We start from the raw sequence: 12,446 nt of genomic DNA on the forward strand, positions 1-12,446 counted from the left end.
GGGGGGGAGGGTCAGAGGGAGAAGCAAACTCCCTGCTGAGCAGGGAGCCTGATGCGGGACTCGATCCTGGGACTCCAGGATCATGACCTGAGCCGAAGGCAGTCGCTTAACCAACTGAGCCACCCAAGCACCCGAAAAATAATGTTTTATCTCTTGCAGGTAAAGCCATATTCCTGCTCTTAAAAATATTTTTTTTAGTCTTGATCTTTCAGATGTAGTCTTGCCTGCTACATTCCTAATTTCAAACTATATTCAGTATTAGGGAAGTTGCCCATTACTTTAACTTTCTTGAGAGAAAATTGACACTACAAGGTAGGTATTTAAGTACAAAGGCATTTCCTTGTCCTACTGGTTGGTGTAGGGTTATACAGAAAGGGAAGCTCTGTGGCACTGGACTGATGGCCATAGATTTAAAGTAGAAGAAATCAGAAGCCTGAATTTCCTTGGGAAGAGCAAACCCTTTTTATGATGCTACAACTCAGCAAGGAATGGCTTTCCCTGCCTGCTCCTTGGCCTTCAGCAGAAAAGTTGAAAATCTAGTATGACCAGATTTCTCAAAAACCCTTCCTTGAGTCAGCGAGAGACCCTTACCATTATTGGATATAGTGAGAAGTCTGAACAAGATGAATTCATGTTGCCTTCTGTTTTTTTCCCTGAATGCTTATCTTCGAATATGAAGTAAACAGGGATAGTTGCCTTTCTGATGACTGTTAACATATTGTAGCTCTAAAATCAAATCCTTCAGGGAATGTGGAAGGTTATATGATAGCTAGGAAAGGGAGAAAATGTGGGCTTCTGTGCATAAAAAAAAAAATGGATGGAGGAGACCAAAGTTGTATCATTCAGAAAAACTTGCCACCTGCCTCTCATGCACCAGACAGCATTGTACTTACTGGGGGAACACATAGCAGGGAACAGAACAAAATCCCATTCTTTTTTTTTTTTAATATTTTAATTTTTTATTTTTTTAAAGTAATTTCTACACCCAGTGTGGGGCTTAAACTCATGACCCTGTGAGATCAGGAATTGCATTTTCAACCGACGGAGCCAGCCACATGCCCTCAGAATCCCATTCTTACTCATAGAGCAGATGTTCTATGAACGCCAGGGAAGTTGCAGCTTGCCAGGTGTTTTGATTCCCTCTTTTCCTCTCTCCTTTCTTTTAGGAAAGAAGAATAAGCTGAACAGGCTCTGACCATTGCTCAGCTCACCAGGACCTTCTGCCTAGCTCTTCTTTCGTGGCCCATGTGCTGCATCCTCTGCCCTCAGAGTGCAACTGGCCCCCAACGCAATGTGTGTTTGTCAAACCATGGAAGTGGGGCAGTATGGCAAGAACGCAAGTCGGGCCGGAGACCGGGGAGTCCTCCTGGAGCCCTTCATCCACCAGGTGGGCGGACACAGCAGCATGATGCGTTACGACGACCACACTGTATGCAAGCCTCTCATCTCCCGGGAGCAGCGCTTCTATGAATCCCTTCCTCCCGAAATGAAGGAGTTCACCCCGGAGTACAAAGGTCAGTCAGTGGCCGGTTCCGAGAGAGCAGCAGCCTTCGGCTTTTGCAGACCCTCAGCTCAGTTTTCCTTGTTTTGTTGGCCATGTGATGTGATTGTGGGTCTCTCTTGTCTCAAAGCAGCGAAGTCACTTTGTTAAGCAAAATTTGAGGCCGAAAGTACCAGCGAGGTCTTTAGATCTTAAAAATCTGAATTCACTGATAGGTAAACCCGAGAAGAATTCACAGCATTAAGTCCTATTTGTGAAGAGCATGCTGTTAGCAAGGTGGTTTGCCCTGTTTGCTGGGTTGGTCTAGGAGAGGGGAAGTACTTCTCTGGTCCCAGAGGAGGAAGAATTGGATGCTTTCCAGGCTGAGGCGGTGAGACAGCTGGCAAGGAGGCTGTGTGGAGCCTGTGTCTGTATGTGCTGGGGGATTGAATTGATGGTAAGGAATTTGCACAGCGACTGGGGATGCGTGGAAGTCCTAACTTTTAAAGGAAAAATAATGTTTGAAAATGTAAATTGACTTTATAGAATAGAAGCCCATGAATATATACCAGAAATAAGTCACCTTACTTTTTAATTTTTTTTTTAACGATTTTATTTTTATTTATGAGAGAGAGAGTGCAGGGGGCAGGAGAGGAGCAGAGGAAGAGGGACAAGTAGACTCCATGCTGAGCCTGGAGCCCCACATGGGGCTCAATCTCAGGACCTTGAGATCATGACCTGAGCCCAAACCAAGAGTCAGACGCTTAACCAGCTGAGCCACCCAGGTGCCCTAAGTCACTTTATTTTAAACTCTGATTTTTGTCACTGTGTTTATACATTTTCATGATTGCCCACCATGTGTAAGTTAAATTTGGGTGGGGGGTGTTCTGCTTTTTAATTTCCCAAAGCTGTTACGAATTTAGTCATGTTTACACATAACATCCTTTGCCTGAGGGATCCTCAATTTTGAAAAACCAATCCATATCAGTATTTTTTGTTTCCTTAACTCTTTTTTTATTGTGGCAAAATACACATAAAGGGTACCATTTTAAAATGGTAATTTAGTGGCATTAAGTACATTCACAGTGTTGTATACGATTATCATTATCTATTTCCAGAACTTTCTCATCACCTCAAAGAAAAAATCTGTACCTGTTAAATAATAACTCCCCCTTTCTCCCTCACCCGAACCCCAGGTAACCTCTAACCTACTTTGTCTCTACAAATAGGCCTATCGTAGACATTTCATATAAGTGGAATCATGTCATTCTCGTCCTTTTGTGTCTGGCTTATTTCCCTTAGTGTAATGTTTCCAAGATTCACCCATGCTGTAGCCTGTATCAGAACTTCATTTCTTTTTATGGCTGAATACTATTCCACTGGGAGTATATATCACATTTGTTTATCCATTCATCTGTGATGGACACTTGGGTTGTTCCCCCTTTGGGCTATTGTGAGTAATGCTTCTGTGAATATTAGCTTATAAGCATCGTTTGAGTCCCTGTTTTCAGTTTTTTTTATTTTTTTAAGACTTTATTTATTTTGAGAGAGGGAGAAAGAGTTTTTTTTGTTTTAAAGATCCTGTTTTCAGTTCTTTTGGGTACATAACTAGGAGTGGAATTGCTGGATCGGATGGTAATCCTGTTTAACTTTTTGAGGAACCACCAAACTGTCTTCTGTAGTGGCTGCACCATTTGATATTCTTATTGGGAATGTTCCTGTTTCTCCACATCTTGCCAACGTGTACTTTCCTTTTTTAAAAAAGATTATTATAGCCATCCTAGTGGGTATGAATGGTATCTGATTGTGGTTTTGATTTGCATTTTCTTAATGACTAATGATATTGATGTGCTGTTGGCCATCTGTGTATCTCTCTGGAGAAATGTATATTCAAGTCCATTGTGTAATTTTGAATTCGATGGTCTATTTGCTATTGTTTTCAAAACAGAACCAGAAGAATATTGATTTTGAAGGAATATTCTAAGCCTGCAAAAGAGAGAAGCCAGAATCAAACACATTGCTGTCTCTAAGTGGCTAAGAACAACAGTTACAAATGCTTTATAAATGCAGCTTCAGCCGCCTACTCTTCCACACTCAACACATTCATGGCCAAATCTTCTGCTGTAAATATGCCAAAACCAGATAGAGAACTATAAGCCCTGTTAGCTCATGGAGTCCTGATGCTAAGGAAAAAAAAAAAATCTCTTAAAAGGAAGTTGAGCCCTGGCTCCAGAGAAATGTTTTCTAAATCACAACCACCAGAACTGGGACAAGTTTGAATCTCAGGGTGCCCTTCCAGGGAAGGATTGTCCCTAGCATTGGTTCAATTTTTCCCTGCAACTTTCTCTCATACTGGGGAACAGAAGTCTTTAAAAACCATAGCAAATCATTAGTATCTATTTTCTTTCCTTGGGCTACATTTTTACTAGGAAAAATAAGTATATGTTCTCAAATATACAGTTAAACTAAAATTTGACCCTTTCTTATTAAGTCAAATGAAGCCCAATTTATTCAAAAAAAATGGAAGCTATTATTGGTCCAGTTCATATGTATGAAAACCCAATAGCACAGGGCTTTTGTTTTTTTTTATTTTGAAATAAATTTAAAATTATAGAAAAGTTGCAAAGAAAAAATTAGAGTTCCCATATACCCAGCTTCCTCTAATGCTCCCGTGATGCCAGTGTACCAGGTAAAGCCTTATCATAAACTGATGCATCTTTCCTTACCTGGTTGTAGACCATGTGCAGGAAGTCTGACCCATCTCTTCAAGCTCTTGAGTTCCACCAAGATATTTAAAAATGTCTGTATGAATTGAAAGCTGCAGTTTATGGTTGCTGCAAAATGATTGAGATACCAGATGTGGACTTGGATGTAACCAGCATAATCCAAGCTGATGAGCCTACTGCTTTATCAACCAATGCCTGGGACTTAAATTTAGTGCTTGAAAAAGATTATGGGGCATTGAAAGACAAGGGCACTGAAAGATCATGATTAATACAGACCCCATCCCCCCTCCCTCTTGTGCTGTCCCAGCTGCTCTGTAACCACTACAGGGTCCTCTCCGCTGTTCTTATGCATTCAGCAGTCAACAGTGTGCCAGAAAGCCTTAAGTGTTCTGGCGAGCTGACTAAAAAACAGCCCGGTCATGAATATCAGCTGGGTTTTAGTCTAATGTGGAAGAAGGTGCCAAAGATTCAAATGAAGTTCAGTGGCCAAATCATGTCTTTCTTCAAAGGAGAAAGGAATATTGCACACTTTTCTTCTGTTTGGCCAAAAGCATAATGCTGTAAATTTAACTGTTGTAGATACTTGGGTAGATAATAGCTATTTTTCAGTTAAAAGAGGTAAGCAGTAGGGACTCCTGGGTTGGCTCAGTTGGTTAAGCATCTGACTCTTGGTTTCAGCTCAGGTCATGATCTCAGGGTCGTGATACTGAGCCCCACGTCCGGGATCCGTGCCCTGCAGGGAGTCTGCTTGAGATTCTCTCCCTCTCCCTCTGCCCCTCCCCCTGCTCATGCACGCATGCATTCTCTCAAATAAATCTTAAAAGTTAAAAAACAACAGGGAAGCAGTAAAGAAGAAGCCACTGTGTTCGACTCTATGAACTCTGCTCTTGGAAAGAGCATCCTGACTTGTTGGGACTGAACTCCTGGTGGCAGATGTTGTGCTGTGGTCTGTGCTCTGGCAGATGGGAGGCTGCTGTGTGACAGTGCCAGCCAATGTGCAGAGATGGATAAGGGCCTGTGAGAACCTGGCCCCTTTAATACTGCCCCCAAGCTCCTTAAGTAAATCTCAGTAACTGATTTTAGATTTTAAGGAGAGTGCTGTTTCATATTGTTGATAAAGTGACTTGTACTGAAATCAAAGTCTTCACTTAAGCCAGTCATCAAGCATCAATGAGCATTGTATTAAAGAAATTTCTTGGGGTGCGTGGGTGGCTCAGTCATTAAGCGTCTGCCTTTGGCTTGGGTCATGAGCCCAGGGTCCTGGGATTGAGACCCATGTCGGGCTCCCTGTTCCGCGGGAAGCCTGCTTCTCCCTCTCCTCCTGCTTGTGTTCCCTCTCTCACTGTGTCTCTCTGTCAAATAAATAAATAAGTAAAAAGAAATTTCTTGGGCTCCTGGGTGGCTCAGTTCGTTAAGCGACTGCCTTCGGCTCAGGTCATGATCCTGGAGTCTCTGGATCAAGTCCCGCATCGGGCTCCCTGCTTGGCAGGGAGTCTGCTTTGCCCTCTGACCCTCCCCCCCCTCATGTGGTCTCTCTCTCTCATTCTCTCTCTCTCAAATAAATAAAATAAAATGTTTAAAAAAAAATTTCTTGGGGCGCCTGGGTGGCTCACTCGGTTAACCATCTACCTTCAGCTCAGCTCATGATCTCAGGGTCCTGGGATCGAGCACTCTCATCGGCCTCCCTGCTCAGTGGGGAGTCTGCTTCTCCTTCTCCCTCTAATCCTCCTGCCCGCTTGTGCTTTCTCTCTCTTTCTCTGTCTCAAATAAATCTTTAAAAAATTTTTCTTTAAAAACCTAACTATAGTACAGTTTAAAATAACCCAAACCAGGAGGTGAACCCTGATATAATAATATTAACTAATCTGTATATTCAAATTTCGGCAGTTTTCCTTTCCCATTTACGTTCTTCTTTTGGTTCAGGTTTTCACTTCACGTTGCATTTACTCCTCCTTAGTCTCCTTCGACCTGAAATAGTTTCTCAGTCTTTGTCTTTCATGACCTTGACACTTTTGAAGTATACTAGCAGTGATTTTGTAGAATGTAGACTGAGGTTATATATCTTGGGCAACAGAAGTGATCTTGTGTCCTCTCAGTTCTTCATGTCAGAAGATACGTGCATTTTTACTGGTGATTTAATTTCAATCCTTGGTTAAGGTGGTGTCTCCCAGGCTTCTCCACTGTAAAGTTACTATCTTTCCTATTGTAATTAATGAATATCCTGTGGGGAGATACTTTAAGACTTTCTAAATATCCTGTTTGTTCGTTCCTTTTAAAGATTTATTTATTTATTTTAGAGAAAGTGGGTGAGGGCAGGGAGGGGCAGAGGGGGAGAGAGAGAGAGAATCTCCAGCTGAGCGTGGAGCCCAAATGGGGCTTGATCTCACCACCCTGAGATCACGACCTGACCCAAAATCAAGAGTCGGACACTTAACCGACTGAGCCACCCAGGTTCCCCTAAATATCCGGTTTCTTATAGTACTTTAGCCCACTAATTTTAGAATTGATTGGTGGTCCTTCCTGTGACAGTTATTACTGTGTTGTGTGCCTAATGGTGACTTCTGTCTCCATCAGTCCTTCTATATCCATTAATTACAAGGAATTACAATCCCATAAGGAAGAACTGTCCCTTCTCAGCTATTATCTGTCAGTTTGGGCTCAGGGATATTTTACTTCTCATATTCTAGATGTGGCCACTGGGACTCCTTTAATTGGCTCTTGTGTGCTTGGGACATATACCCCCATCATTTTTGACTACTTCTTTACTTTCAGTTACCACAGGATGCTCCAGGCTCATCTTTTATTTTTCCTGCCCCGATTCAGGAACCAACCATTTCTCCAGGGAGCTTTGCTTCCTTTTATTGTAGGAATGGTATTTAGAAAAACCAAGATCTTGACATTAGATGGACTGATTGCTACTGGAGTACCATTGTTTTTAGGCCCTTTCAGCAGGCAGGTCTAGAAAATACCTGTATAAATACGATCCTACACAACACACATCTCCCTTTATTGCCAGGAGCACAGGTGTTTTTAAAACTCAACCAAGCTGAGGAAAAATGCCAATGATATTCTTTTTTTTTTTTTAAAGATTTTATTTATTTATTTATTTATTTATTTATTTATTTATTTATTTATTCATGAGAGACAGAGAGAGAGAGAAGCAGAGGGAGAAGCAGGCTCCCAAGGAGCAGGGAGCCCGATGTGGGACTCGATCCCAGGACCCCGGGATCATGACCCGAGCTGAAGGCAGACGCTTAACCATCTGAGCCACCCAGGCACCCTGATATTCTGTGGTTTGGCAGTAAGTTTGAAGAGGAATTTTTATTTATTTAGTATGGCCAGCTGCATTCATCAGGTGTTACTGCATATGGTACTGAACGTGAGGTTCTAGGCTTCTGTATCCTTATGTAAAACTTTCCCTCATTCATTAATCATATATTTATTAAGCATCTACTAGATGCCAGGCTCTGTGCTTATTAATGTAAAACACAAAATACCATACCTTCAGGGAACTTAACATGCTACTGTGAGAAAGAGTAAATAAACATATAGACAAAACAATTTATAGATTTTGAGAAGTGCTGTGAAGAAACGAAGTATGGTTCTATAATTAGAAATAATAAGGCTTCCAAATAGGATGATCAGGGAAGGAATGTCTGGGGAGACTTGAAGGACTGAAGTGTGAGGAGCAGCTGTGGGTAAAGGGCAATGGAAAGAAATGTTCTGAAGCCTAAGCAAAAGTTCTGAGGTTAAAAAAGAAAAAAAAAAAGCTTGGGTATTCTAAGAACTAGTTCCCCTCTTTTGTCAGTTAAGAGTTAAGAAACACCCAGTTCAAAAATGGTCAAAGGACTTGAATAAACATTTCTCCAAAGAAGATCTGCAAATTCCCAATAGGCACATGAAACATCATCGTTAATCATTAGGGAAATGCAGATCAAAACCACAGTCAGATACCATTCATACCCACTAGGATGGCTATAACAATTTAAAAAAAAAAAGGAAAGTACATGTTGTCAAATGGTGCAGCCACTACAGAAAACAGTTTGGTGGTTCCTCAAAAAGTTAAAGGGGGGATGGGGGGGCGCCTGTGTGGCTTAGTCGGTTAAGCGTTTGCCTTCAGCTCAGGTCATGATCGCAGCGTCCTGGGATTGAGCCCCATGTCAGGCTCTCTGCTCAGCGGGAAGCCTGCTTCTCCCTCTCTCACTCCTCTGCTTGTGTTCTCTCTTTAGTTGTCTCTCTCTCTGTCAAATAAATAAATAAAATCTTAAAAAAAAAAACAAACAGGATCTTTAAAACAAAAAAAAAACCCTCTCAAAATAAATAAAGTCTTAAAAAAAAGAATTGAAAACAGGGACTCAAACGATGCTTATAAGCTAATATTCACAGAAGCATTATTCACAATAGCCCAAAGGGGGAACAACCCAAGTGTCCATCACAGATGAATGGATAAACAAATGTGATATATACTCCCAGTGGAATAGTATTCAGCCATAAAAAGAAATGAAGTTCTGATACAGGCTACAGCATGGGTGAATCTTGGAAACATTATACTAAGGGAAATAAGCCAGACACAAAAGGACGAGAATGACATGATTCCACTTATATGAAATGTCTACGATAGGCCTATTTGTAGAGACAAAGTAGGTTAGAGGTTACCTGGGGTTTGGGTGAGGGAGAAAGGGGGAGTTATTATTTAATGGGTACAGATTTTTTTCTTTGAGGTGATGAGAAAGTTCTGGAAATAGATAATGATAATCGTATACAACATTGTGAATGTACTTAGTGCCACTAATTGTACATTTAAAAATGGTTAAAATGATACTTATGTTACATATATTTTACTATAATTTTTAAGAGTATATTTAAAAAAATTAAACCTTCATCAGATGTGATCTTTAGTGTCTATTGAAATTAGTCTTACAAATGCCAAGAAAGTTAGGACTTAGATGAATTAGAAGACCATTGATTTTCATTTTCCCGTCTGCATTCTACCTAGGTGTAGGTAATGACATAAAAAAAATGTCAGAATCAGGGGCACCTGGGTGGCTCAGTCGTTAAGCGTCTGCCTTTGGCTCAGATCATGGTCCCAGGGTCCTGGGATCGAGCCCCGCATTGGGCTCTCTGCTCCACGGGGGGTCTGCTTCTCCCTCTTCCACTCCCCCCTGCTTGTGTTCCTTCTCTGGCTGTGTCTCTCTTTGTCAAATAAATAAAATCTTTAAAAAAAATTAAAAAAATGTCAGAATCAAAAATATTTTTTCCTTAATCTAATGGTCGATTGCATGGCTCATTTAATTACCAAGTCTCATCTACTCTTGGTAGAGCTTTTTCCTGGCCTACCCACAGCACAGCCATTTCTCCCCATAGCAGATGTGATGCTCTGTGTCTGCCTGTGGTCTGTCAGGGTACTCAAAAGTATGTGCCTCAGGAGAAAGGCAGATTTCCAGTATAGCTTTAGACAAGCCTGCAAGACAAAAATAAAAGAGCTAATCGTAAAGGAGATAATGATATATTTGACATATAAAATTTAAAATTTACATTTATCAAAATACACCTTCAAAGAAAATGGATAAAGATATTTACAACACATATAACTGACCAAGGATTAGTTTCCAGAATATATATCTATATCTAAATTAATGCAAATCTGTATGAAAAAGACAATTCAGTGAGAAAATTGAACAGAAATTAAGAAAATCAATGAAAACCAAAGACCAAAGGCTGATTTTTTGAGAACATCTCTAGCTAGACTGATCAGGAAGAGGAGAATACATTAACGTCTAATGCCAGAAATGATAGATATGTTGTCAGTAGAGTCTCCTGATATTTAAATGTAAAAGAATATTATGAAAAACTTTATGCCAGTAACTTCTACAACACAGATGAAAGAGACGGTTTCTTGAATGATACAAACTATGAAAACTCTGAAGAAAAAATGGAGACTCTGAATAGCGCTATCAAGTAAATTGAGATTGGAGTTTAAAGCATTCTAGTGAAGAAAACTCCAGGCCCACACAGCTTCACTGATGAATTCTACCAAATATTTAAGAAAGAAATACTTAGAGTAGTTCTACAGAAACTCTTCCAAAAAATTTAAAGAGTATGTCCCAACTCACAAGGCCACTACAAGAAAATAAATGGACCTCTTGAATCTAGATGTAAAAAATTTGAATAAAATTTTAGTTGATTGAGTCCAACAATATATTAAAAGGACAGTACATCATTACCAGGTAGGGTTTATCTGAGTAATGCAGGGTAGGTTTAACATTCAAAAGTTAAATGGAATTTCCATATTAATCTAAAAAAAGAAAAACTATATCTTAGTAGATTCAGAAAAAGCATTTGACAGTATCCAACATCCATTCTTTTTTTTTTTTTTTAAGATTTTATTTATTTGACAGAGATACAACGAGAGAGGGAACACAAGCAGGGGGAGTGGGAGAGGGAGAAGCAGGCTTCCCGCCGAGCAGGGAGCCTGATGGCGGGGCTCGATCCCAGGACCCTGGGAATCATGACCTGAGCCGAAGGCAGATGCTTAACGACTGAGCCACCCAGGCACCCCATTCTTTTTTCCTTTTTAAGATTTTTATTTATTTGGGAGAGGGGTAAAGGAAGAGGGAGAAGCAGGCTCCCCGCTGAGCAGGGAGCCCGATATGGGGCTTGATCCCAGGACCCTGGGACCCCCATGATCATGACCTGAGCCGAAGGCAGACGCTTAACCGACTGAGCCACCCAGGCGCCTCTCCAGCATCCATTCTTGCTTGATAAAACCACAGCAGCAGACTAGGACTAGAAGCACAGTTCCTCAGCCTAAGGGCATCTGTGAAAAACCTCCAGTTAGCATCATAACGACGAAACCATTGCTTTGCCCCCTAAGATCAGGAATGAGACAAGGATGTTCATGCTGTCCACTTCTAGTCAACATGTTACTGGAGGTTCTGGCCGATGTGGTTAGGCCAGATAGTGAATAATAAAATGCATTCCAGTTGGAAAGGAAGAAGTAGAACTGTCTTTATTTACAGACAACATAGAATTTTGTCTTCAGTCAGTCAGGTGTTGGAGCAGAATAAAGTCCTGTAAAGGACTCAAAATTGACCTGAAGATGTCTTCCATTCAAATAAGGAGTAAACCAAGAGTGGGGAGAAGTGGAAGATCACAGAAGGTTAGAAGGAACGGCCCTCACGCTGGTCAGCACGACAGCTGTGTGGCAGGCCTAGAGGACCCTCTAGGTCAGACCATAAGGGGCAGCCCAGGAGACCGAGAAGCTTGCAGACCAGAGGGCATTCAGGCCGGAACAGTTGAGGTTTTAGTGAAGACAGAGAGGAGGTTACAGAGGTGAATACCTGCAGGAGAGGCAGCCATCTGTATAAACCAGCCAGGGTACAGGGGCGAGGCCCACTGAAGTGCAGCATACATTGAGCAGTGTGGTGGGAATGTAAGAAAAAAGAATCAATTTCATGTTTCAGGAATTTTTTCTAAAAGGGCCCAGGGAGTGAGGCGGTACCTACCTGGAGAAGGAAATGGGCCAAAGAGAAGGATATTCTTGGTCTGGCATATTGACTTATTTATAAAAGCTTCTCATTTACGTTCAGATTATAGAGCCAGTTTTGTACACAAGTGTTTGAAAAGAGAAATGTAGCTGACAGAAGGTTGGATGTGGAAGTTAGACTATAGGCTGCCTGGACTTTTATCTTTTTTTTTTTTTTAAGATTTTATTTATTTATGTGAGGGAGAAGATGGGTGGAGGGGCAGTGGGAGAGGGACAGGCAGACTCCCTGCTGAGCGGGGAGCGCAGCGTGGGGCTTGATACCAGGACCCCAAGATCATGAACTGAAGTCAGATGCTTAACCAACCGACTGAGCCACCCAGGTGCCCTGGGCTTCTTTCTTACTTTCTTTTTGTTTCTCTTCTTTCTTAAAAAAAACAAAACAAAAAACAAAAAAAAAAACTTTAGCTAGGTTTGTAGGTATTGTGTTTTAACTCTTTTGGTAATGATTCAGAAGAAACTTCGAACAACCTGGTTGATAAAAAATGGGACATGATAAACTGTTTTGCCCGAGTAAAGCACAGAGAATAGAAAGGTGTCTCAACTTAGGAGTGCCAGTAGTTTGGTGAAGCAGAGGTTCTGTCTGGTGAGGTTAGAATAGCCTGATGCTTAGTGTGGGCAGAAGACTTACTTTGGGGCCTCTTTTGCAGGGAGAAGTCGTAATGTCTCTCTGGCACCGCCAGGCAGAAGGAAACAG

General features: G+C 41.3%; 1 protein-coding gene and 1 pseudogene across 2 annotated transcripts in view; both read left to right on the forward strand.

Annotated features, from left to right (window-relative positions):
* Positions 1–12,446, forward strand: part of IP6K1 (inositol hexakisphosphate kinase 1) — a 56,907-nt gene that overhangs the window by 33,727 nt on the left and 10,734 nt on the right. The window contains exon 2 of one of the 2 annotated variants that reach the window (XM_028124342.1): positions 1,167–1,514. In XM_028124342.1, the coding sequence (XP_027980143.1) occupies positions 1,292–1,514 (223 nt within the window). In that variant the 5' untranslated portion in view covers positions 1,167–1,291. Of the gene's footprint in view, positions 1–1,166; positions 1,515–12,446 lie in introns of those variants that run through there. The other variant, XM_028124343.1, reaches the window with a different exon arrangement.
* Positions 4,077–5,413, forward strand: LOC114225009 (aminoacyl tRNA synthase complex-interacting multifunctional protein 2-like; annotated as a pseudogene).

This window comes from Eumetopias jubatus, unplaced genomic scaffold, assembly GCF_037043125.1.
Source record: "Eumetopias jubatus isolate StellerSeaLion01/CBP00866 unplaced genomic scaffold, mEumJub1_p1.0 scaffold_1, whole genome shotgun sequence".
Lineage (NCBI taxonomy): Eukaryota > Metazoa > Chordata > Mammalia > Carnivora > Otariidae > Eumetopias > Eumetopias jubatus.